Source organism: Cololabis saira, chromosome 7, assembly GCF_033807715.1.
Source record: "Cololabis saira isolate AMF1-May2022 chromosome 7, fColSai1.1, whole genome shotgun sequence".
NCBI lineage: Eukaryota > Metazoa > Chordata > Actinopteri > Beloniformes > Belonidae > Cololabis > Cololabis saira.
In genome coordinates, this window is record NC_084593.1 from 4,458,544 (window position 1) to 4,485,491 (window position 26,948).

At 41.4% G+C, this 26,948-nt stretch overlaps 1 protein-coding gene across 1 annotated transcript in view; it reads left to right on the forward strand.

The window, feature by feature from the left end:
* Positions 1 to 26,948, forward strand: part of ppargc1b (peroxisome proliferator-activated receptor gamma, coactivator 1 beta) — a 137,791-nt gene that overhangs the window by 75,276 nt on the left and 35,567 nt on the right. Inside the window, exons 2-3 of the mRNA XM_061724749.1 lie at positions 17,815 to 18,000; positions 25,234 to 25,434. Of these exons, the coding sequence (XP_061580733.1) occupies positions 17,815 to 18,000; positions 25,234 to 25,434 (387 nt within the window). The remainder of the gene's footprint in view (positions 1 to 17,814; positions 18,001 to 25,233; positions 25,435 to 26,948) is intronic.

Below are 26,948 nucleotides of genomic sequence, written 5' to 3' on the forward strand. Positions count from 1 at the left end.
ATAAAGATTAAACGGCCTGAGATAATGATGTCCATTGATCTGCATCCTAATTTAGCTTCATCCTGTACCCTTGTGAGTTTTCATTGTCTGACTTTATAGCTCCATAATCAAACAGCAAATAATTGGCTTTTTGTGGCCCTTATTAAACATGGATGTGGGCGACGGATGAAGGGCCATCCGTTCTGGTCCTTAATTAAGAGCAGCCGCTCCTCGCTGGCTGTGCAGGAAAATTGAGTTTTTCAGGTTTAGATTGTGCAGCTTTTGCTTCTCATTACATGTCAACTAATTACTCCGAGTAATCACGGAGTCACAGGCGACAGGACGGGGCCCTCGGGGGTCACAGGAATATTACCAGGTCACAGCACGGTGGGTAATATTCCATAGGTTTTTGATTATTTATTTTTTTCAATCAAGCATACAGGACTGTCTCAGAATACAATTAGAATATTGTGATAAAGTTCTTTATTTTCTGTAATGCAATTAAAAAAACAAAAATGTCATACATTCTGGATTCATTACAAATCAACTGAAATATTGCAAGCCTTTATTATTTTAATATTGCTGATTATGGTTTACAGTTTAAGATTAAGATTCCCTGAATATTCTAATTTTTTGAGATAGGATAGTTTTCTTAAGCTGTAAGCCAGGGGTCGGCAACCCAAAATGTTTTAGAGCCATATTGGACCAAAAACACAAAAAACAAATATGTCTTGAGCCGCAAAAAAATTAAAAGTCTTGTATCAGCCTTAGAATGAAGAAACACATGCTGCATGTTTCTATATTAGATTTTTTTTTTTCATTATGCACTTCGAGAAAAAAGTTGAAATTTCGAGAAAAAAGTTGAAATGTTGAGAAAAAAGTCGAAATGACGAGGAAAAAGTTGAAATGTCGAGATTAAAAAGGAAGGGAAAAAGGAAAAAAAAGAGAAGAAATCAAAGAAGAAAAAAGGAAAAAAGAAGAAAAAAAAGAAAAGAAGAAAAAAAGAGAAAAAAAGGAAAAAAAAAAGGTCAAACATTTTTTAAAACACTCCGGCGCTAAGCGGGTTGCCGACCCCTGCTGTAAGCCATGATCAGCAATATTAAAATAATAAAAGGCTTGCAATATTCCAGTTGATTTGTAATGAATCCAGAATGTATGACATTTTAGTTTTTTTAATTGCATTACAGAAAAGAAGAAGAACTTTATCACAATATTCTAATTTTCTGAGACAGTCCTGTATTTACAGTCATTTATTTGTTTGTATTGGTTAGTCGGAGGAATCGCCCTTGAATAAAAGCATCTCTGAGATTAACAGCTGCAAAGTCAAAATTAAATCTGTTAATGGAGTCTGAATTTACGTTTTTTTCCTATTTTTTATGGCTGATGTCTAGAAAGTTCGTGTCATTTCTTAACCACTTCCTGTCAAAGTGACCTAGAAAGTGTAAGTTGAGGGAGTGGGACACTTAGCGGATCCCCCCCTCTTGGCACGCTGCCTTAGATCTTCATGTCACTTCAATGTGCGAGGCTGAATGTGATTACAACTCTCCACCCGGCTCATCTCATAACCATCTTTCAGCTCTACGGTCCGCGTTTGTGTCACTTAACCTTCACATGTTCCTGCCTCTCCCAGTTTCCTGCGTTAGGGCTTCTCTAAGTTCCATCTCACGTGGATGTTCGGGCCATTTTAAATACCAAAAAGCAGCGTTAGTTCTATGGGTGTAACAATATATCGTGCCACGAAATTTCGCAATACAAAAATGTCACGATACGTGTCGTGGAGGTGACAAACTGTATCGCGATATTGGATTATTAATATGAATCTATTGTGTTGACTAGTAACGACCGCACCTCGACCCGCGGACCAAAATCTTCCTCCGCTCAGAAGAAACTAGTCCCGTTTTGAGCTCTGAACTTTTACTTATTTAAGTCTGGTGTAGAGTTAAGCCTTACCTTATTAAATTAAACCTTTTTGGGGTGGTGAGTAGGATAAACACGGGGACAACTTCTGCTGAGTTCCAGTGTACTTTAATGTCCCTCAACAGTGTAGGATTTTAGAACATCAACACAGCACCTAGTGCCGTACTGTGGCGTATCACTCCGCCCAATCTAAAACAGACTAATCACTACAGATAAACTGACTAGTGTCATTATAGTCCCTGATTTACATCAGAATATAAAGAATAGATTCATAAAATAATGAACCCTGAATTACCAAAATAACCTTAACAAAAATAAATCTCCTCTTACACTTATAAGGTGAGCATGAATCAATCTTTTTTGTGATGTAAAATTGTATGTATTTATTTACATACAATTTTTTTATTTTTTTTATTTATTTTTATTTTTATTTATTTTATTTATTTTTATTTTTTTATAAGAAGGACATAAATAAATATTGTTAATATTTTATGGAGAAGGGGCGGGATTAAATAAGTTATACTTCTTCCCACCCCTTTTCGGACATGCAAGTGAAATTACTGTGCTGTTTTTTTTGTTTTATTTTGTTTTGTTTTGTAAAATTGTCTTGATCAGCCATTTTGTATTATTATTTCTGTTTTACTTGTTCATATTTACGTTATATATCATTTGCATGTTCGGAATAAATCACTAACTAAACTAAACTAAACTTTTATTTATTTATTTAATTTTAGTTTTTTGTGGAAAGGAAAAAAGTCAAGTCATACATGAGAGAAACTATTCAGTTTGTGTCTAAATATTTGTACTTGTCTGAAACTGAAGATCATAATGCAAACCTGACATTTACTTTTAGTTCAGTTTGTGGAAAATGGTTGGCCTGGCTTTCTCTTTAAAACTTAAACAGTTATAAAGCATTACAAACTGGAACAATAGGGCAAACGCACAGCATTGTTTTGTATTTTGTGTCTTTGAAATAAAAGACCATTTTTTCCAGTCATATGTTCCTCATTCAAGGTTGTTAAAAAAATACTGCTATAATATCGTATCGTTATCGTGACCTCAATATCGTGTATCGTACCGTATCGTGAGATTAGTGTATCGTTACACCCCTAGTTAGTTCCCAAAGCAGCTGTATTAGAAAATGCCCTTCCGGGATCTAAACTGCAGAGTTTGGAGGACTCGACCTTGTACGGCGTTTGGATCTGAAGCGTCTGGGTGTGTCTGTGTTTGATGGAGAGTTTGGGTCTCGTCGGCATGTGACTGTGCTCGTGACCGACCTGGGATAACGTTACAAGAGCCGTCTCGCTGCCAGCAGAGCAGCAGCCACAGCTTTGATTTCTTTCTGTGGATCAATAATTTGTCACATCATTATCAGAGGTATGAAATAGGTCAGAGGTTTTATTTGCACCAGCAGAAACACTTCCACGCGTCATCGTGTGGTTGCTGGGAGTTATGGCACGAGAGCCGGGCGATGGCACGCTAATACAACTCTGCAGGTCGGGGAGTAAAGGTGCATTTCATACTGACAGGAAATGCCTGGTTTATAATTAAATGGTAAGATGAATAGATGTTTTTTCAGAGCATCACAGCTTCATAGTTTTATCCTTTAATTTCAGTGTATGCTGGAGCTATCGCGGTGAGAATAGCATCACAATAACTGTTTTAACTTGAGCACTCTGTCATTTTCTGATTTGTGTTGAACGTTTTGTTGGACGAGTTTGAGAGAAGAATGAGAGATAAAAGATAAAGCATCCCCTAGAAAAGAAGCCCAGGAGAAAAGAAGGAAGTAAGGAAAGAAAAGAGGAAAGAAGGAAGGAAGGGAGAAGGAAGGAAGGAAGGAAGGAAGGAAGGAAGGAAGGAAGGGAGGAAGGAAGGGAGGGAGGAAAGAAAAGAGGAAAGAAGGGAGAAAGGAAGGAAGGAAGAGAGAAAGGAAGGAAGGAAGAAAAAAAGGAAGGATGGAAGGAAAGAAAGAAGGAAGGGAGAAGGAAGAAGAGAACAGGAGGAAGGAAGGAAGGAAGGAAGGAAGGAAGGAAGGAAGGAAGGAAGGAAGGAAGGAAGGAAGGAAGGAAGGAAGGAAGGAAGGAAGGAAGGAAGGAAGGAAGGAAGGAAGGAAGGAAGGAAGGAAGGAAGGAAGGAAGGAAGGAAGGAAGGAAGGAAGGAAGGGAGAAAAGAGGAAAGAAGGAAAGAAGGGAGAAAGGAAGGAAGGAAGAAAAAAAGGAAGGATGGAAGGAAAGAAGGAAGGAAGGGAGAAGGAAGAAGAGAGCAGAAGGAAGGAAGGAAGGAAGGAAGGAAGGAAGGAAGGAAGGAAGGAAGGAAGGAAGGAAGGAAGGAAGGAAGGAAGGGAGAAAAGAGGAAGGAAGAAGGAAGGAGAGAGCAGGAGGAAAGAAGGAACAGGAGAATTACGTCATTTTGACCCAAAGACAGTACCAGGGTTAAGGATTTGTCTTCATAAGCATCCGCATGGTGCGTGAAACTATTATAATATAGAAAGGTAATTGTATAACCTTCTCTGCAGTGACACCTACAGGTCAGCGTGAGAACTGCAGCCAGTCCAGCTCGTTTTTGGTGTCATTCTGATGACACAGCGACAGATCCGTCGAGCATCATCTGCCTTTTACATGATCCCAACGCAGCTTTTGATCTAAAGAGATCATTTCCTCCCCGTCTTAAGCTGCTCTTCCCGGTGACTATGAATAGAAGCCGTGGAAAGACGTGACTCTTGAGCCCGGCACCACCTTGGGAATGACCCCGAGTCCCTTCCCTGCACCCGCACGCTGCAGGAGAGTCTCACTGGCCGCAGAGTCTCACTGGCTGCAGAGCCTCGCCGGCCACGGAGTCTTGCTGGTCTCGCCGGCCGCAGAGTCTCGCCGGCCGCAGAGTCTCGCCGGCCGCAGAGTCTCGCCGGCCGCAGGGTCTCTCTGGCCGCAGAGTCTCGCTGGCTGCAGAGTCTCGCCGGCCGCAGAGTCTCGCCGGCCGCAGTGTGTCGCCGGCTGTAGATTCTCGCCGGCCGCAGAGTCTCGCTGGCTGCAGAGTCTCGCCTCGCCGGCCGCACAGTCTCGCTGGCCGCAGAGCCTCGCTGGCCTTTTCCACATCCACTTCTTTTCCTCTTGGTCCAGATAGCATTTCCCACGTGCACGCTCGCTATAAATAGTGCGGGGTTTAATGTGCGGTCGTCCCGGCAGGCCCTTTTTACGACTGAGCGGGCCTGCAGGTTTTCAGGATTGTTACTGAGACAGAGATTAACCACAAATGGAAGTGACTAGACTGGATCCTTTTTTTTTTTCTACTGACCCCCCGCCCCCATGTCACCATTAAAATCCCTTTTATAAGCAGGTGTTATTACTAAGTTGGATGGGTTTCATGAGGTTTTAGGTCAGGATGTCGTGTTTTTCTCATTTATAAAAAATGTGAATATGAAACTACAAAATTTCAGGAAATTTTGATATGGGCATGCCCTACTGCCCATTCGTCCCCTCTTGCTGCTTTGGTTTGAGTCTGTAGTGGTTGTGTAGTGGTTGTGTAGTGGTTGTGTAGTGTTTGTGTTCGGGGTGGTTCTATGTCAGTTTGAGGTGTTTACGGTTGTATTTCATTCATTCCTGTGCTCCCCACAGGGGGTGTGTTTTAGGATTGTTAATAAACCACAGCCCCAGCTTCGGGGTTGTGTTGTTTAGGGTGATTATTAATGGCCAAGAAGTAGTTTAGTGTGTTTAGTGTAGTTTAAACCGTTAAAAGTTGTTGATAAACCTTTGGGGATGGGGCCATTTGGCAGGCATTTTGACTTAAAATGTATGTAAGTCACAGCTTCATGAAATTTGAATATGTTGTAGTCCACAGCGTGGCGAGTTTTGAAACATTTGAATCATGTCCCTACGATAACCTGTTGCCTAGCAACAAGCGTCCAAAGTCAAATGGAATTTTTTTTTTAAATTGAAAGTTTAATATTGCAAAAAACGTAATAATTAGCATGATGAGGTTGTACGGTCCTTTAGGGCCAATCAGGCCGAGTGTTTGAAAGTTTGAACGATGTCTGTACAATAAAGTTTTTTCATTGTTTTTTTTTTGCTTTTTGGCATCTAGCGTTGCCACGGTAACTCTTTTGACTGAGAAAAGTATTGCCCATCAAGGCACGATGGAGACGCATCCAACAATGTATGGCATGCATGGGTGCACGTTGCGGTTCGGGCCGTATTAACGGAGGAAAAAAGAGTGCGGAATAATAAGAAGAAGAAAAGGGAAACCTTTCTGTATACTATAATATCGCCTTAATTTTCATGTTTTTTCTCGTTTTTTTGGGCGTGTTTTATTTTTGAGGGATTTTTTTTTCCCACATCAGAGCGGGGTCATGCTGTACACCCACTGGTGTGACGAGGGACTTTTGTGACTTTAGCTTGTTAGCAAAATGCTAGCAACATTGCCCTTTGGGCCATTGTGGACGATTGTAATATGGTCATGCCACTACTTGGCATGCCCATAATAACACTGAATTTAGAATAAATACACATTTCTTGTATTTTTTACAGGTTAAACTTTGATAAAGATTGGAACCAAAGCTGTTCTCGGCTGCAGGAATGTGGCTTCATTGCTGCTTTATTCTTCCTCTGTCTCAGGGTTTCTGCAGCTCCTACGAGTCGGTACGAGAAAAAGCTGCAATTCATGTTTGATAAAGCCCCCCAAACCCTTGATGAACTCCATTTCTCATTGAAGTTTCCCCTTTTGCTAACTTCAAAGTCTGTGTTCTGCGTTAATTTCTCAGCCATCTCCCAAATCTGCCTGTTCCACAGTTATGCTTTTAAAGAAAAACAAAGATGAGGCTTTTTTTCCCACAGCATTTTCAAGGGGAACGACAGATCGCAGCAGTTTAATTAAGCAAAACCCCTCTGACGAATAATCATATTTCACACTTCTGGATTCCGGTGATAACCAGCTCTGACATTGTATACACTTACATGCAAATATGCTCCATATTAGAGCAGTTTTTACTGTTGTCCTGGCTTAGTGGCAAAAAAACTAAACAATAAAACCGTCATCAGACGGGATTATTCCTCCATGTCACCAAGGTTTTTCTCAGCGCGACATATTCCTGGATAGATGTGGAAAACACACTTGAAATTGCTCCTGTCTCTTTTTAAAACTCATTTTGAAGTTTTAGAAATAACAACATGTACAAGGGAAAGCATTTGATTTTTTTTTAAGAAGAAAAGAAGAATTAATTGGACTCCAAAATGAGCCCAAACACACACTGACTACATTTACATGCAGTCAAAATTCAGGTTATTGCTAATATTCCGGTTACTGAAACATTGGGAATATTCCGTTTACATGGTAATCAATCATTCAGGATATCTGGATCAAACCAGCGACGCACGGAGAACATCATGACGCAATTCCCGTCATTTCTGCTTCTTCTTCCTGGATCCAAATTCAAAACAAATCCTGCTTCGCGCAACTTTTCTCTCACCTTCTTTTAAATCTTCTATCCCGGTACTTTCTACCGTCTACAAATGCAGAAATGTTCATATCCTTCATTACATTTATGAAGTGATTAGTCTCCTCCTGGTCTTGGTTTCTCCGTGTTTAGAAGAACTTCCTGGACTCAAAAGACCAGGATTCCTTGTGAACAGAGCATGAGCAGAAAACAAATTCATGTTCCGTTTGATGGGGATATTCTGTTTGGCGTTTACATGACCCAATATTCAGGTTTTAAAAGGAGTAACCCAGGGTTCATATTGGGGTTTTTAAAAACCTGAATATGAGCAAATTCTGGTTATTCAAAGGGGTTATTGGTGTTTACATGGCCGTGCAAAACCGGGTTATTGCCAATATTGGGGTTTTAAAAGGGTTATTGATGCATGGAAACGCAGTCCTTGTATGATGTGGTTGTCGTGGTCGCAGGTAGCTGCCAGGTTTCGTGATCAGAGGTGATCAAAGCAGCTGCAGAAGGAATCAGGAATCAGGAATCAGGAGCGTGGCGGGGCTGCAGAGATGCTCCGGTTGTCTGATTCTCCCCCCCGGCACCTGGGAGTCGTGTTGTGAAGCCGTCAGGGGCTTCGTCACGACTAGGATTCACACGGTCTTTGATTGCCGGGCCGGCCACGCGTTTCCTGCTGCTGCTGCAGCAGCCGAGGAGTTTGTGTGTCACGTGTAGCGTCGCCAGCGTCGCTCGCATTTTAGTTCTGCTTGCTTTTGTAAGTGCAGCATGTCCCAATTTGCATGTGTTGTAACACAAATGCACGTGAGCAGTGTGTGTGTGTGTGTGTGTGTGTGTGTGTGTGTGTGTGTGTGTGTGTGTGTGTGTGTGTGACAGAGAGCAGGACTCTTCAGCGCCGCGGCGTATAAGGCTTTGGAATGTGAGCGTCTCATGACATTTGCTGCTTTGTGTCCGAGCATCAGTTTTCCAGGTTGTTCTTTTTTTTCCAACATGCAAGTGCATGTGGGTCAATGACATGAAAAACGGATTTATTTTTCAATAAAAAAAGGTTTAAATGGATAGAAAAATACCAGATATATGAACTACCTGTCCCACATATGGACTCACTTGAATTTTACAAAAAATACTAGTTATTTGGGATTTTGTTTTTGTCAAAATGTCATAAAGTGCGACCGTCCGACCAGGACTCTTGTTTTGAAATCACTGTAAATGTATTTAAATCAATCTTCTGCCCGATCTGGCACGGTTTCTGAACTGTCTTGTAGTGTGTAAGATTGCAACACATTTGTATTTATATTTCCATCATAATATACAAACAAAGTTTGACTGATTATGTCCATTTTATGAAATATCATGCGGCGGGACCATTAAAAAAACAACCATTTTTGTATAATACTGAAAACTTGTAAAAAAAAAAGATGTCAAGATGTTAAGGAAATTAATTTATTTTAATATGAATCATGGTTGCACCACATGACTTTTTTTAAGGCTAGTGCCAATTCATCTTGACAAAAAACTCACTTAATTTAAAATTTTTATATGAATTTATGTGTACACAACATTCTTAATGTTTGAACTACTCCAATATATATTCTTTTTTTTATTATTTTAAAATTGACCTGTTGAAAATCCTTATTCGTCATTGACCCGTGTGCATGTGTGTGCGTGTGCGCGTGTGCGTGTGTGCGTGCGTGTATGTGTGTGTGTGTGTGTGTGCGTGTGCGCGTGTGCGTGTGTGCGTGCGTGTATGTGTGCGTGAACGTGTGTGTGTGTGTGTGAATGTGTGTGTCGGGCCCAAGGATGTTTTTATTGATGGGCCGGTAGTAAAGGACAGAAGAGGTGGAGAGAGAGGGATGATGGAGGAGGGAGAGAGCCCGAGTGGAAACAAAGGAATCAATCACTCATGTCCAGCAAGTTTATAAGGAGGGGAGGACGAGATGGAGGGATGAGAGGAAGACATGGAGAGGAAGGAGAGGTCATGGGAGAAAGATGGATGGCCATGGTACGAGTTGGGGGGAAAAAGAAAAGGAACACGAGCACAGAACATGGAAAAGAAGAATAGGAAGAACATCTTTTGGGTAAAAAGATGGGTGTGAAGTAGGGATGGGCGGTATGGAATAAAAAATGTATCACGATAATTTCTGGCATTTATCCCGATAACGATTGTAGCAGGGCTAGTGCTACGGGGGTCACCCGACAGGACAGAGGACACAGGATTTCGTGCAGGAAACGGTTTATTTACTCCTCTTTCACCCAGACACACGTGCCAGCACCTTCAGCAGCTTCCTCCCAGCAGACCGCTTGCTGCTGTGCAGCCACTTCTTATGTAGCCAGGCAGGGTGGAGAGGCTGATTGGGCACAGGTGTGCCCAATCAGCTGAGTGGCTGCTCCTCCACCCTGCCACACCGATTAAAAAAAACAAAAAAAACAATTCAACTCCACCTTTGTAACTATAAATCTATCACCACATTCAGTTTTTGGAGCCAAAACACTGCTCTAAAAGATACTAAATGCTACTAAACTACACCAATTAAATTGAATTGATAAAAAACAATTAAATGAGTTACATGTACTGCAAAACTGGAATGACTCAGATCCGCCATGTTTGTTACACAAACACATATCAATGGGAATTTATCTTTCTTTCTTTCTTTCTTTCTTTCTTTCTTTCTTTCTTTCTTTCTTTCTTTCTTTCTTTCTTTCTTTCTTTCTTTCTTTCTTTCTTTCTTTCTTTCTTTCTTTCTTTCTTTCTTTCTGGCTCATATCTTTCTTTCCTTCCTTCCTTCCTTCCTTCCTTCCTTCCTTCCTTCCTTCCTTCCTTCCTTCCTTCCTTCCTTCCTTCCTTCCTTCCTTCCTTCCTTCCTTCCTTCCTTCACGTACGGTGTGCGTGGATTTAACACAGAACCATAAATCATCTTTACACAAAAACGTCATCAACGGGAATTTATCATTTTTACCGTGAGATACAAATTCTTACCGTGGGGAGTTTTTTTTACGGTTTATCGTGAACGGTAAAATATCACCCATTCCTAGTGTGAAGAAAAGAAAGAGAAAGTTGAAACGATGGGGGGAACGTCGCGTGTGTGGCGAGGAAGGGAGGAAACACCTTCATGATGGAGAGGTGAAAAAACGGTGGGAGATTAAAAAGAGATTGAAAGGAAGAGGAGAAGATGCTGGAGGAAAGAGAAAGAGGCCACGGAGGGAGAGTGAAGGAAAGAAGGAATGATGAGCAGAGCGACAAACGAGTGGTAACGGGGGATGAGAGGGATCCACGTGACACGCGTGTGCGTCGCATGTTAACTACCACACACACACACACGCACGCACGCACGCACGCACGCACACGCACGCACGCGCGCACGCACACGCACGCACACGCACGCACGCACACGCACGCGCGCACGCGCACGCGCACACGCACACACACACGCGCACACGCACACACACACGCGCACACGCACGTGCACGTGCACACGCACACACACACAAACACACACACACATCAAGGTGAAACACACCTGCATCAGCAGAGATGGGAGGAAGCGGAGGGAGAGTCTTCTAGAGGGCATCCTCTCATCCTCTCATCCTCTCATCCTCCTCTTCTTCACTCCAGTCACGATTCCCTCTCCTTCTCCCAGGATTCCACATCTCTCTTCCCCTCCCTCCTTCTCCATCTTCATTCCTGCACCAGCCCTCTTTTCATTTCCCTCCGTTGTTTCTCCGTTGTTACTCTCTCCTTTCCCCCATCCTTCCTTCCTCAGGTTCTCCCCCTCCATCTCTCTCTCACCCCACTCTCACTGATTGCCTCTTTGATCGCTCTCTCTCCTCTGATCCGTCTCTCCGCTGTAATTCATGAAACCGTAAATGAAAGCGTCTCGTCCTCGACCCAGATAAAGATTCTCCTCTCCAGGACTGAATAACCGCACGGACGGACACACGTGTAGCTGCGGTGGCGCGGGTTCCCTCAGAGACTACGTTTACATGCAGTCAAAACTCGGGTTATTGCTAATATTCCGGTTACTGAAACATTGGGAATATTCCGTTTACATGGTAATTAATCATTCAGGATATCTGGATCAAACCAGTGACGCGCGGAGAACATCATGACGCAATTCCCATCATTTCTGCTTCTTCTTCCTGTATCCAAATTCAAAACAAATGCTCCTTCGCGCAACTTTTCTCTCACCTTCTTGTAAATCTTCTATCCCGGTACTTTCTACCGTCTACAAATGCAGAAATGTTCCTATCCTTCATTACATTTATGAAGTGATTAGTCTCCTCCTGGTCTTGTGTTTCTCCGTGTTTAGAAGAACTTCCTGGACTCAAAAGACCAGGATTCCTTGTGAACAGAATATGTGCAGAAAACAGATTCCTGTTCCGTTTGATGGGGATATTCCGTTTGGCGTTTACATGACCCAATATTCGGGTTTTAAAAGGAGTAACCCAGGGCTCATATTCAGGTTTTTGAAAACCAGAATTTGAGCAAATTCGGGTTATTCAAAGGGGTTATTGGTGTTTACATGGCCGTTATTGCTAATATTGGGGTTTTAAGGTTATTGATGCTGGAGACACAGTCAGAGTTACGAGCTGGTGGATTAAAGTAACACAAGTAGCCGTTAAGATCAGAGTGGTGGTTTTTCTGGTTAATGGGAAGCAGGATGTGTGTGTGTGTGTGTGTGTGTGTGTGTGTGTGTGTGTGTGTGTGTGTGTGTGTGTGTGTGTGTGTGTGTGTGTGTGTGTGTGTGTGTGTGTGTGTGTGTGTGTGTGTGTGTGTGTGTGTAAGTGTGTAAGTGTACGTGTAAATGTGCATGTTTGAGTGTAATTATGGACAACAAGGTTGTTTTAAGGTACCGTAATAAACAAAGTACTTCCTTAAATCAATTTGAAAAGAAGAGAGCAGCGATTTAAAAGCATCAAGTCTGTTCCCAGAACAGATGATGATGCAGGAAGACGATCACGCCGTTCCATCGTGGCCCATCGTTGCCTGATCACGACTGCACGCTGGTGTTACAGTAACTGCTCATGGTTGTTGAGGGAATCTGAACATGCTGAACTCCTTCAGTTAATCCTAGTTAGGGAAGTTGCACCGGTGTCCTCGCCCTCGTTAGAACTGGACCCATTTAGACGTTCAATTATGAGGTGGACACCGGTGGCCAAGGACACACAAGTAAGACTTAGAGCATCAATTTATTTGACACATAAAGATATTTCACCTAACCCTTCATCTACTGAATGTTAATTCAAATAATATAATTTCAATCCAATTCAATTTTATTTATATAGCGTCTAATACAACAGAAGGAGAGAGTTCCAGAGACCCAGAACATAAACCCCCGACCAATTATTACATCAACAATGGCAGGTAAAAACTCAAGAAAAACTCCCCTTTAGGAGGAAGAAACCTTGAGCAGGACCTGAATCATAAGGGGGGACCCTCCTGCCGAGGGCCAGACTGGTGGGTCAGGGACGTCAGCAGCACAGCAGGCAGGTGGAAGTAGCAGCGGGATGACCGGGGGTGGGGACCACAGGTCAGCACGCAGATCCCGAAGCTCCGGCCTAATCATCAAGCCCCAGGTTGGGGTGCAGGGTCGGGGAAAGGTTGAGAAGGGGCAGGGCCAGGGAGAGGAGTCTTGAGGGACGAACCTTCTCCCCCGCCTGCCCGGGCCGTTACCCTGACCGGGCCGTTACCCTGCCCCTCTCACTCCCACGCTGCAGGATCCGGTGTTTTGCATTCAGAGATGCTATTCGCCATTTGACTTTCTCCACATAAAGGAGGAGGTTTATTGATAATTAATTTGTCATGTTCGTGCCCAGGGTGGTTTTTGAGGCCGCAAACAACATATATTTAGGGCCCTCAAAATCCTGGGATCGGCCCTGCAATCAGCTACCTGAGTATTCGTTTTTATAAGGGTGACTGGTCGTCTGGACCCGGTACCACTAACGCTGTACTCTTGCCGGTCCTGCTTCCAGTAAACAAGCATGTTGGAATCAAATTGTTAACAGAAATATTTCTGACTTATTATATTACCGATATTCTATTGTTAATCAGTGACGTTCTTCCAGATTGGCAGTAGATTAGGATGCTCGTTGTTGCGTCACTCTCTCAAACAGCTGATTTTAGTTGGCTGGAAAGTGAACAGGACAACTTGACAAGTCCCTCCACTATCATTTCATCATATTTTACCTTGCGGCCGTCCTTATTCTCCTTTTCATCCTACAAACCTGAGTGATGAGCATGTTCAGAAATGCCTTGACAAAATCTTTTGGTACAATTCAGCTCAAATCTGCATCAGTTATGCAGCTCCGGCTGCAGCTCCTAATCAGGAAATTCAATATCGTGTTATCAGACTTGGACCACGTTCACTTGTATTTCATTAAAAGTCTTGCTTTTAGTCTAAAGCACCAGCCAGGACATGTGAATAAATCAGCCTGAGTTTGGTTGTTTATCGTGTTAATGTGTTGATAATGAAAGTCTTATCGCTGGATTTCTATCCCATAAAAACATGGCGTGACTTGAAAACACTTCACTTTGTGAGAACCGGCTGTGTGATTTAGTTAAAGGTGGTTTAACGGGTTGACCCGGTCTACGTACTTGCTGAGAAGAAGAAAAAGAGAAGTGTTTGTGGTTTGAGCGTTTAATAGCCCGGTAGCGGCGCACGCTTCCTCATCAGACACAACAGGACCCGCTGATCCTCACGTCCTGTCCATAAACGTGTGCACACATGCACTTGTGCAGGAAGTACGTCACTTAAACTTAAACTTTATTTATTTAAATACAGGACTGTATCAGAAAATCAGAAAATTAGAATATTGGGATAAAGTCCTTTATTTTCTGTAATGCAAAAATGTCATACATTCTGGATTCATTAAAAATCAACTGAAATATTGCAAGCCTTTTATTATTTTAATATTGCTGATCATGGTTTACAGTTTAAGAAAACTCAAATATCCTATATCAAAAAATTTGAATATTCTGGGAATCTTAATCTTAAACTGTAAACCATAATCAGCAATATTAAAATAATAAAATGCTTGTAATATTTCAGTTGATTTGTAATGAATCCAGAATGTATGACATTTTTGCATTACAGAAAATAAAGGACTTTATCACAATATTCTAATTTTCTGAGACAGTCCTGTAGCACTTTTCATGCAGCTGGAGTGCAACACAAAGTGCTTTACATTGATACATAAAAAAACAAAAAAGTATGGTATGGTAAAAATATGGCTGAGCACCCATTCATAAAAGTTTCATAAAGTACGTCTCATAAAAGTACGTTAAATATCCAGTGGAGTGGCTCTTTTCTCAGAGTTCCCTCCTGTTTCTCGGTATAAACTTCCTCCGGCCCCGGGAGACGCAGCAGTTCCTGCAGAGAGAGAGTCACGTCCCCACCACTTCCTGCTCGGCTCGTCTTCTGTTCTCACAGCGACGTTAGCGGAGCTTCTACCCGAGCCACACGTGGAGCTGATCACATGACCGCCGCTTCAGCCTGGAATATGTATATATATGATATATCTGCTGGAGGTCTGGGATTAAACTTGATATTAGTCCAGGGGCCAGAGCCCAAACTTTCACTGGTGTGAAACATTGACAGATTTCCTGAACATGAGTCTAAACCAGGATATGCAGCAGCATCTAAAATGTAATTTTCTGAACTTCATGAGCTGATAACTCTGATCCAGCTGCCACTCAGGAAGGTTTTCATACCAGAATATCATCTACAGACATGGATATTTTCAAAAATTATAAGTAAGTTTTGTCACCTTGAGTGGAACTGATATCTGGTCTGGAACATGGACTATTGAGGGCTCGACTAGTTTCCATGTAGGGGCTTCGGTCGCCTGGACTGTGCGAAGGCTCTATTGTATCTGTAGGAGATGTCCTTTTTTTTTTCCTCGTTTTTATTTTTCTTCTGATGAAAGGAGGGCCTTTTTTCCTCCTAATCGTGCCCGAAAAGTCACCAAATTTTGCACAAAACCAGGCCTGGCGAAAAATGTGATATTTAATGGTTTGTATTAATGGGCGTGGCCTAACGGCTCAACAGCGCCCCCTAGAAAACTTTGTGCCTCAAGCCCCACAATACGGTTTGACGTACATGCACAAAAATCGGTACACACCGGTATCATGTCGCAACTTAAAGAAAAGTCTCTTGGCGACATGGCCGAAACCCAACAGGAAGTCGGCCATTTTGAATTAATCGTGTTATTTTGCCGCAATTTATGCCATTTCTTCGGCCGTTAATTCAGCCCGAACCGTAACGTTCACCCAGGTGTGTTATACATCAAAATGTGCGTCTCAATCCTGCGATGATTGCCAATTACTTTTCTCAGTCAAAAGCGTTACCGTGGCGACGCTATACGCCAAAAAGCGCAACCCCCCCCATTCATCTGATAGGTCCATATTTGATAGTTTCTACTTTCTACCATAACTTTTGAATGGTTTGATATAGAGAGTCGTGGGTGGTGTCATCCACTAAATGTCCAGGCCTGAAGAATCTACATACAAGTCATACAAGCTTCCACTGCGTTACATTTCTTCAGGTGGGCCGTAAAGGCAAGCCCTTCCTGAGCAAACCCATGTGAAGGTAGAGCTGTCCTTCTCTGAAGAAACCTTAGTCTTTGAGCGTTGCAGTGCATTTGAGAATTGTAAGCATTCGTAAGCGTAAAGGTGTTGAGGAAGGTTATTAGGTTTCCTGATTTCTTCACTTTCCAGATGTTTCATGTGTTATCTCCTCTGCGTGGAGCAGAGGATGCTCGTATCATTCTGAGCCAGAATAAACTGCTCCGTTCACCATCGTTGTGGAGACTTTAACTGGCTGAATAAAACACACGGAAACCAGAGCAAAGACTGTCAACGAGCCACGTTGGCTGCAGAAACAAAAGCAGCTCATTCCACTGATAAACATCCACTCTGCCAACAAAAGGAACTAATCACCTGAAGTCCTCTCGTGTCACTCCGTTATGAGCCTGGCGGAAATCTGCCGAAGTGCGGCGAAGACACGGCCACAATGCCGGCTGATTTATGTGGCGGCGTTTCAGGCCGGTGCTGCAGTGCGACAGGCCGGAGCTTCACTGGTTTCAGCGCTAACCTCCTTAAACACGGAGGTTTATAATCTCTAACGAGTGGCTGTTGAGGATGAAGAGCTGCTGATGATGAGAGCTCCTTCTGACTCAGACAGCGGGCGCTGTAATAATACGCAGTACATGTCGGATGACGGGGCTTTTATCCAAAGTGGCTCGCGGTGCTTTGACTGCACACGTGTTTTACAAAAGGTGGCTAAAGGAGAGTGAAGTGAACGTCTAATTCCAACAATTGCACTGCTGAAAAACGCCAACGGTCTCATGACATAGCAGCAGTTAAATGCAGCCTTCTGTAAGCTTGAAATATCCACTGGGCTTACATCAAATACATCAAAACACAACAATAAAAAACACTTTTCTGAACTTATCAATATGACTCTGTCCTTCACAGGATAAGTAACATGGAGCACTGCAAAAACTCTAAATCTTAACAAGACTATTTGTCTTATTTCTAGTTAAAATGTCTCATTTTAATAAAAAAAATCTCATTACACTTAAAACAAGACTCATCACTGGAAAAAACAACAATTTTCACCTGTTTCAAGTAGATTTTCACTTGAAATAAGTAGAAAAATCTGCCAGTGGAACAAGATTTTTTTGCTTGTAATAAGAAGATAAATCTTGTCCCACTGGCAGATTTTTCTACTTATTTCAAGTGAAAATTTACTTGAAACAGGTGAAAATTGTCAAATAAGTTATTTTTCTGGTGTTATTTTTCTGGTGATGACTCTAAATGTTGAAATAGCAGTAAAACCACATTCATTGATGAAATGACATAAGGGATGGAAAGGAGGGATGGCAGTTTTACAGGGGGGATGATTTGGACCGTTTTTATTTCAGGAGGGGATGCCATCCCCCTCATCCCCCCTCAACTCTAAAACAAATCTCATTACACTTAAAACAAGACTCATCACTGGAAAAAACAACAATTTTCACCTGTTTCAAGTAGATTTTCACTTGAAATAAGTAGAAAAATCTGCCAGTGGAACAAGATTTTTTGCTTGTAATAAGATTTTTCTACTTATTTCGAGTGAAAATTTACTTAAAACAGGTGAAAATTGGCAAATAAGTAATTTTTCTGGTGTTATTTTTCTGGTGATGACTCTAAATGTTGAAATAACAGTAAAACCACCAGGAGAGTGAAGTGAACGTCTAATTCCAACAATTGCACTGTTGAAAACGCCAACGGTCTCAGAGGGGGAGCCGGATTATTCCCCATTGTGCATGAGCTCGTTTTGAAAGAGCAACGCTTTGCAAAAGGGCAACATCATTTCATTTGATAAGACATAAAAGAACCGTTTCATCTCTCCAGCTGCGATTCGCATTTAACAGTTTTTTTTTGGTCTGAACATGTGGGAATCGTGATGTTTAACCCGTGTGAACCTTTCCCTCTCTTTTTCCGTCTGCAGTATGGGGAGGAGGAGGTGTGTTCGGACCGCTTGGACACCGACTTCCCGGACATCGACCTCTCCCAGCTGGACACCAGCGACTTCGACAGCGTCAACTGCCTCAGCGAGCTGCAGTGGTGCAACGACCAGCCGGCCGACGTGTCGCCGGCCTCCATCCGCTACAGCACGGCCGACGAGCTGTTCGAGGTGAGACCTCGGTGCCGCGTCCAGGACGCTCTTAACGCAGGAGTCAAGCTGTTCCGGTGGCCTAACGTCAGGTCTTCATGTCAATCTGACGGAATCAGAACTCAGCATAAATGTGTATAATTTAAAAATTATATACAAGATCTTCCTGCTTCTTTTCATAATTTCTTTTGTGTTAATTCCGATATTCATTCTTATGCCACAAGGCACAAAGATGATTTTAATTTACCGTTTTGTAGAACATGTAAACATCAATCTTCCCCCACTTGTGGAATTCACTCAATAAATCTCTTAAATCATCTCCATCCTTGCCAATATTCAAAAAACATTTAAATAACTTTCTTATTGTTTCATCTTTGTAGTGTTTATTATTTAATCTGAGTTACATTTTCTTTTGTGTTTTTTTGTTTTTTTACTCCCCATGAGGCTTATTCCTTTCCTTGCATGTTATTTCAATGTTTTTACATTTATTGTTCAATTTGTCTTATAGTGCTAAATAACTAAACTAAACTAAACTAAACTCAGCGGCGGCGGGGTGGCACCATTCCCAGGTGTCTATGTCTTATGTTGTCAGTATGAATGGGGGGATGTTGGACCGTTTCCCCCTCCATCTGGGGGCTCCGGCGGCGCCGGGGGCGCCCGCCGAGGTGCGGTGAGGCCCTGGCCTGGCTCGGAGGGCCGGCCCCCGTGTACTGGATGGCCGGTGGGGGAGCGTGGGCGTCCTTCCAGGGACAATGGCTCCACTGGTCCTGCCTCCTGGCTTCGGCCTCTGCTCCCCCTCCTTCCCCCCCTACACGATTCATACGCACATAGGGGAAGGGGTGGGGGGTCCGGGGCGTGGGGGGCATTGTCCCGCGTGGCCCGGCACTCCCCGCCTTACGGTTTAAAAAATAAAAAATAAAAAAAATAAATAAAGATGACCTGATTTGGGACCGTTATCCAATACCATATCGTGCTCCTCGTCAGCTACCTAATTTACATGTAATCAGACTCAGAATAAACGAATAAACGTCTCGTGGAAGTGAACGTTGCTGGCGTCAGACACGCACAGTTTCACTTGATCCATGCTGCATTTTCCACATTTTCATTAAAGTTCCAGCAAGACTCCGACAACCAACGCTACGGTCGACCTTTCTCCGTTCAGTAAATAATATCGTCGTTGCTTTAACCGGTGTAGTCGTGAAAACTGCAGTGAAATACTGACTGAAGTAGAAAAATATCTGCAGCTGGGACCCGGAGAAGCTAATGGTGCGTGTGCCGAGCTTTTTCCAGCTGACAACAGGAGAGCTTTTCTTGGCGTGATGGTCAGTGGAATTGATTATTATAATCTTTTTTATGTGCTAGCATTAGATGGGGGCCGGGGGGTGGACTCCGGTGTTGCCGCCCGTTCTCACCATTAGATCCTCTGAATCATCATCCATGAAGTGTCCTAAAAAAACCCAAATAACATTCACTTTATTGCTGGAAGAAAACAGTCTGGGTTCACTAAAACCACAGCTGACCAACTCTCAGTCACAACCAGAAACAGATTTCTCTGGAGACGTCGTAGACGAGAAAACAGCAAGATGCTCAGTGATAAACACCAGCGGCTCCAGCGAGGTGAAAGAAGCTCTGGATCTGCGCCGTGCTGTCGTAAAACTCCAGCTTTTAAAAAGACAACGGCAGGTCTCGCTCTCGGGGACGTACGTACGTTACCTGGAGAATACGAGCGTGCATGTTTCCCTCTGTGATGTAACAGAGGAGGAAAAACCTCCAGAGGGAAGAGGGAAGCAAACTGGAAACAGAAAAGTTTGTGCATGAGAAGAAATATAAACTTCAAGCCTTTGGTCATGTCTAAAATGATATTCTATCTTTATAACACTGCAGATATAAGATGAGATGAAATGCAACATAAGTTCTCGGGAAAAACAGAAGAGAGTTTAATGTAAATTTGATGTCCAGTTCAGGAACTTAAAAAAAAATCAAAAACTGGACTACAACTTATTGTACAGGACTGTCTCAGAAAATTAGAATATTCTGATAAAGTCCTTTATTTTCTGTAATGCAAAAATGTCATACATTTTGGATTCATTACAAATCAACTGAAATATTGCAAGCCTTTTATTATTTTAATATTGCTGATCATGGCTTACAGCTTAAGAAAACTCAAATATCCAATCTCAAAAAATTAGAATATTCTGAATCTTAATCTTAAACTGTAAGCCATAATCAGCAATATTAAAATAATAAAAGGCTTGCAATATTTCAGTTGATTTGTAAAGAATCCAGGATGGATGACATTTTTGTTTTTTTTCATTGCATTACAGAAAATAAAGGACTTTATCACAATATTCTAATTTTCTGAGACAGTCCTGTAAGTTCTCGGGAAAAACAGATGAACAGTTTAATGTAAATTTGATGTCCAGTTCATGTCCCAAATAAGCTTTCACAGTTTATTTTACAATAATTAGTTTGGCAGTATTAATCAGTGGCGGCGGGGGAAAGGGTTGGGGGGGGGATCTCTGGTGTGGAACATGATCTAAACGTCTCGTGCAGGGATCGTTCCTGCTTTCCTGCCCCGGGGAAGATTGTGCGGTCCCATTACGAGTGCACCTGAAGGAAAGAAAGAGAACAGAAAGATAAAATAGCACCGGCGTCCAGATCATTGCTCACGTAACGCTGCTCAGCCGGTGGAAATTGCTGCGATGCTGTGATTCTGCAGCACACAGTGTTGCCCAAATGGAGACAGGCAAAGCATGCTGGGAATGCAGGTGAAGTAAACACTTCCGTCTCTGCACTCGGAGTCTCCTCTTTACGTTTGATCCCCGTGAGCCGACGCAGAGTGACTGTTTGCCTTTTGCCTTTTGGCACAAAGCTTAAAGCTTAAAGGCAGAGTTGGTGTCTAACGACGGACTCGGAGTTGGACGCAAACGGGAACTGTTTATGTTATAAAAGCATTATCTAGATCAGGGGTTGGCAACACAAAATGTTTTAGAGCCATATTGGACCAAAAACACAAAAAACAAATATGTCTGGAGCCGCAAAAAATGAAAAGTTTTGTATCAGCCTTAGTATTAAGACAACACATGCTGCATGTTTCTATATTAGTTATATTAGTCCCCCAGTTAGGACTGGGGGAGATTTATTTTTTCATTATGCACTTCGAGAAAGAAGTCGAAAATGGCGAGAAAAAAGTGAAAAATTTCGAGAAAAAAGTAAAAATGTCAAGATTAATGTTGAAGTACAATCTTGAGAAAAAAGTCGAAATGTTGAGAAAAAAGTCAAAATTTCTTGAAAAAAGTCGAAATGTCGAGAAAAGTTGAAATTTCGAGAAAAAAGTTGAAATGTCGAAATTAAAAAGGAAAGGAAAAAGGAAGAAAAAAAGAAAAAAAGGAAAAAAGAAAAAAAAAGAAGGTCAAACATAAAAAAAAAACTCCAGAAGCCACTAGGGCGGCGCTAAAGAGCCGCATGCAGCTCTAGATCCGCGGGTTGCTGATCCCTGATCTAGATGGAAAGAGAGGCCGGAATGAACGTCTTTTCTTAGACAAAGTGGAATAATTAAAAAAAAAGTAAATTTCACTTCCGCTTATCACGTCCTGCTCTCTCTTCATCTCCTTTTATATTTATATTATTTCTCTGCTCAGCCTTCATTGACTTCCCTGCTGGAGTGTTTCTCTCTTTTATAACATGCTTTTCTTTCTACCGTGAAGTTCTGTCGTGTATTAGTGATGTTTCCTCCCCGTGTCCTGTAATTCACCTCCACCGAGCTCACAATGACACCAGGACACGTCGTCCTCAGCTTTCTATAGCTCTTTCTACTGCTCTACACCCACCGACCTCCACCTTCCTGGGCTATATTATATTCTAGCCAATATTCTATTGATCCACCGGTACGGCGGCTCAGACAGTCGGGCTGCAGCTGATTATAATGTTAGTAATGGATAGACTGATAAGAGACGGATGAGGCCGCTGCGTCTCCGTCTCCGTCTCCGTCTCCGTCTCCGTCTCCGTCTCCGTCTCCGTCTCCGTCTCCGTCTCCGTCTCCGTCAATACGCCACTTATTTACAGTAAGACGTCAGATTTTCAGCCCGTGTTTGGAGTATCGATCGCGTTTGTGTGAGACTCACTTTAACTTTAACACTTTAACTGAGACTGTGGAGAGTTAGGAAACTTAGTGGTGTGTGTTTATACATCTAAATTATATACAGGACTGTCTCAGAAAATTAGAATATTGTGATAAAGTCCTTTATTTTCTGTAATGCAAAAATGTCATACATTCTGGATTCATTACAAATCAACTGAAATATTGCAAACCTTTTATTATTTTAATATTCCTGATCATGATCAGCTTAAGAAAACTCAAATATCCTATCTAAAAAAATTAGAATATTCTGGGAATCTTAATCTTACCTTAATTACGACTTTTCTTCAATACAAAATGGCAGAAAGAAGATTCTCAAAAACTAGTGGTACCGTATTTTCCTGCAGGAGTTCCTTAACTTCCTTTTGTCTTTATGATATCACGTCTGTTTCTATCAAACTCACTGATGCTTATCTCGGGAGTCTTTTTAATTCCTCCGTTAAGATCATCAGCTTTATATCGAGCGTCTTTGAACGTGTGATCGCGCTGTTAAAACAGGTAAAGGCCTTCTGGGTAATAATGAGCTTTAAAGAAAAAAAGGTCTGATGAATTTAAAAACTGCAGTCCATCACTCAGGTTACTGTACAGGAAAATTAGAATATTGTGATAAAGTACTTTATTTTCTGTAATGCAATTAAAAAAACAAAAATGTCTGTAGAAACTGTAGAACAGGCAGATTTGGGAGATGGAGAGAAATGAACGCAGAACACAGACTTTGAAGCTAGAAAAAGGGGCATACTTCAATGAGAAATGGAGTTCATCAAGGGTTTCAGGGACTTTATGAAACATGAATTGCAGCTTTCTTGTACCGACTCGTAGGAGCTGCAGAAACCCTGAGACAGAGGAATAATAAAGCAGAAATAAAGCCACAGGTCCTGCAGCCGAGAACAGCTTTGGTTCCAATCTTTATCAAAGTTTAACCTGGAAAAAATACAAGAAATGTGTATTTATTCTAAATTCAGTGTCATTTACAGGACTGTCTCAGAAAATTAGAATATTGTGATAAAGCTCTTATAATGCAATTAAAAAAACAAAAATGTCATACATTCTGGATTCATTACAAATCAACTGAAATATTGCAAGCCTTTTATTATTTTAATATTGCTGATTATGGTTTACAGTTTAAGATTAAGATTAATATTCTAATTTCTTGAGATAGGATATTTGAGTTTTCTTAAGAATGTCTGACATTTTTGTTTTTTTTAATTGCATTACAGAAAATAAAGAACTTTATCACAATATTCTAATTTTCTGAGACAGTCCTGTATAGCTTCTACTTAATGACTGTTGGATAAAATCTTTTATTTCAGATTTCTGGGAGTGCATTACGATGAGTCATTACTTTAGTGACAGCAGATTAAACCAGTATTTCAGGATATAGATGGGTGGCAAAGCATTCAAGAATCTGATGCTTCCATATGTGACGTGAAGCTTGAAAATAATGTCTGAATCCGTCTGAATGTTGTCGTGCCTCCACAGAGATCCGTTTATTATCTGCTGTGCGACTCGATGAAACAGCCGCGCTTTTAAAATGATCTCAGCGCTAAAAAGTAATTATTTTAAGGAGGAATGGTTCTCATCATTCATAAAAGTTCAGAAAATGTTGTTATTTCTGCCTTTAAACATTAGTCATCAGTCAAATATGTTCTCAACTCACTGACTTGATTCAAGATATTTTTGATTAAGTTGATTTAAGCGCTTTGTTGTAGATTTGTACAACAGTGAGAATAAAAATGTGCACATGTCTCCAGACTCTGAAAGGTTTCTTCCAGCTTCATGTTTAAGTACGGCGTTAACATTGTGTGACCGTCGTGAGAAAGTAAATCAAAACTGCTGGGAGACTAATATGTCTAATGTGTCACGGTTTGCAGGTTGGTGCTTCCCTCATTCCCTCGTTCCCTCGTCCCCTCGTTCCCTCGTTCCCTCGTTCCCTTGTTCCCTCGTTCCCTCGTTCCCTTGTTCCCTTGTTCCCTCGTCCCCTCGTTCCCTCGTTCCCTCGTTCCCTTGTTCCCTCGTTCCCTCGTTCCCTCGTTCCCTCGTTCCCCCGACTCCTGCAGGAGTTCAGATAAACCGGATAACGTTCTGAACTCTTCACTCATGTTAAACTCCAGTTCTGACACCTGAGACAGTTACTGAACCGTCAAACCTCCACGCTCCTGCATCCTCCCGTATTTAATCACCTCACGTCTTGATTGATTGATTGAATTGTTTATTTCGAACACATAAGGGAAAAATATACAATTTTAAAACAAATTCAAATCATATAGAAGAAAAGCAACAACAACAAAAACATAATACTATTAAGAGTATTAGGGCCAAACTAAGACAAAAAAAAATGGGAAATTACGAGAATAAAGTCGTAAAATTACGAGAATAAAGTCATAATACTATGAGAATAAAGGCGTAATATTACGACTTTATTCTCACAACAATTTGACTTTAATCTTGTAATTTTACAACTTTATTCTCATAATTTTACGACTTTATTCTCGTAATATTACGGTTTATTCTCGTAATTTTACGACTTAATTCTCGTAATTTTACGACTTTATTCTCGTAATATTACGACTTTATTCTAAAAACACAAAAAACGAATATGTCTGGAGCCGCAAAAAATGAAAAGTCTTGTATCAGCCTTAGAATGAAGACAACACATGCTGCATGTTTCTATATTAGTTATAATTTTTTTTTCATTATGCACTTCGAGAACAAAGTCGAAATGTCGAGAAAAAAGAACATTTTGAGAAAAAAGTCGAAATTTCAAGATTAATGTTGAAGTACAATCTTGAGAAAAAAGTTGAAATGTTGAGAAAAAAATCGAAATGTCGAGAAAAAAGTCGAAATGTTGATTAAAAAAGTCGAAATGTCAAGAAAAAAGTCAAAATTTCGAGAAAAAAGTTGAAATGTCGAGATTAATGTTGAAGTACAATCTCGAGAAAAAAGTCGAAATGTCGAGAAAAAAGTTGAAATGTCGAGATTAAAAAGGAAGGGAAAAAGGAAGAATCAGTTCTGGCTTTGAATATGATTTGTAGAGTTTTTAGTTTGACAATGTCCCAGAATTTCAACACATGCAACTTTAAAAATGATGTGTTTGGTGTTTCTCTCCGTCCCTGCAGATAGAAGAGGAGAATGCGGCCCTGCTGGCCGCCCTGACGGACAGTCTGGACGGCATGGTGGACGCCGAGGTGGGCGGGCTGTCCGTGTTCCCCGCCCTGGAGGAGGAGCCCGGTCACCATGACGACGACGACGACAGTCTTCCTCTCAGCTCCCACGACTTCCGTCAGTCCCCGGGGGCCGAAGCAGAGGACCCGTCTCTGGTAAGAACCGTATTATTATTATTATATATCACAGAGATACAGGCAGAGCTGGTAGAGGAGCCAGAAACTGTACTCAAGTAAATATGACAGAATAATATGACTCAAGGAGAAGTAAAAAGTATTCATCCGAATAATTACTTTAAAGTAGAGTAAAATTAGAAAAGTACTTGGTGAAAAAACTACTCAAGTACTGAGTAACTGTTGAGTAACGTCTGATTTATTTTTTTAACACAACCATTTAAACAGACAAAAGTACAAAATAATCATCTTCAGGCAAATTAAATCAATAAAATAATAAAATTAATTAAAATTAATAAAAAATAAGAAATAGCTTTGACAATTTTCACCTGTTTCAAGTAAATTTTCACTTGAAATAAGTAGAAAAATCTGCCAGTGGGACAAGATTTATCTTCTTATTACAAGCAAAACAATCTTGTTCCACTGGCAGATTTTTCTACTTATTTCAAGTGAAAATCTACTTGAAACAGGTGAAAATCGTTGTTTTTTCCAGTGATGAGTCTTGTTTTAAGTGTAATGATATTCTTTTTACTAAAATGAGACATTTTAACTAGAAATAAGACAAATATTCTTTCTTCAGCTTAAGAGAACTCAAATATCCTATCTCAAAAAATTAGAATATTCTGGGAATCTTAATCTTAAATTGTAAGCCATAATCAGCAATATTAAAATAATAAAAGGCTTGCAATATTTCAGTTGATTTGTAATGAATCCAGAATGTATGACATTTTTGTTTTTTTAATTGCATTACAGAAAATAAAGAACTTTATCACAATATTCTAATTTTCTGAGACAGTCCTGTAGCAACATTGGCGATGACGAGCTCAATCTCAACCCGCCCTGCAGAATCAGAGCGTGCATATCCAACATAAGAGCCGGTGCAATTAATTTCTTGTTGCTTTGAGCCCCGTTAATAAATCAGAGGTGAATAACCAGAAGACCTGCTTTCATTTGCATTGCTGGAGAACTCCTCTTTTCACTTATCTCAACATTTACCCCGTTTAAGAACTTCCAATACCCTCATGTTTCTTTTTCCCCAACGCTCTGAAAATCAAAAGTCTCTTTCAGCTCAGAAAGTGACGCCTGTTGAAGTGAATCCTTTAAATTCTGCTTCAAACGGCATCCGCCGCTTCTCCCCGAAGCCGCCGTCTCTCTGCCTCTTTCTTTTCTCTCGCGCTGCCTCTCGCTTTCTTCCCGCCGCTCTAATCTGCATTGCGTTTGCTAACCTTGATGTTCGGGCGCGATGGCCCGCCAGGTTTCAAAGTCTGCCTGAAACTCCAGGAAAAGCGGCGTAACCGCCGAGGCAGAGGAGCTGGTCTTTCATCCCCGTGTTCTGCTTCCAGGACTGAAGGAATGAAGGTGGAAACCCCTGAAACCGTTGCCAGTTATGATGAAGAAAATCTCCCCCAAATAATGAAAACTTTACAGGAAAAGGGAGGAAGACGAAACACGAGATTCATTCCCGTATGAGCACAAAAAAGTCAAGAAAATGGGGT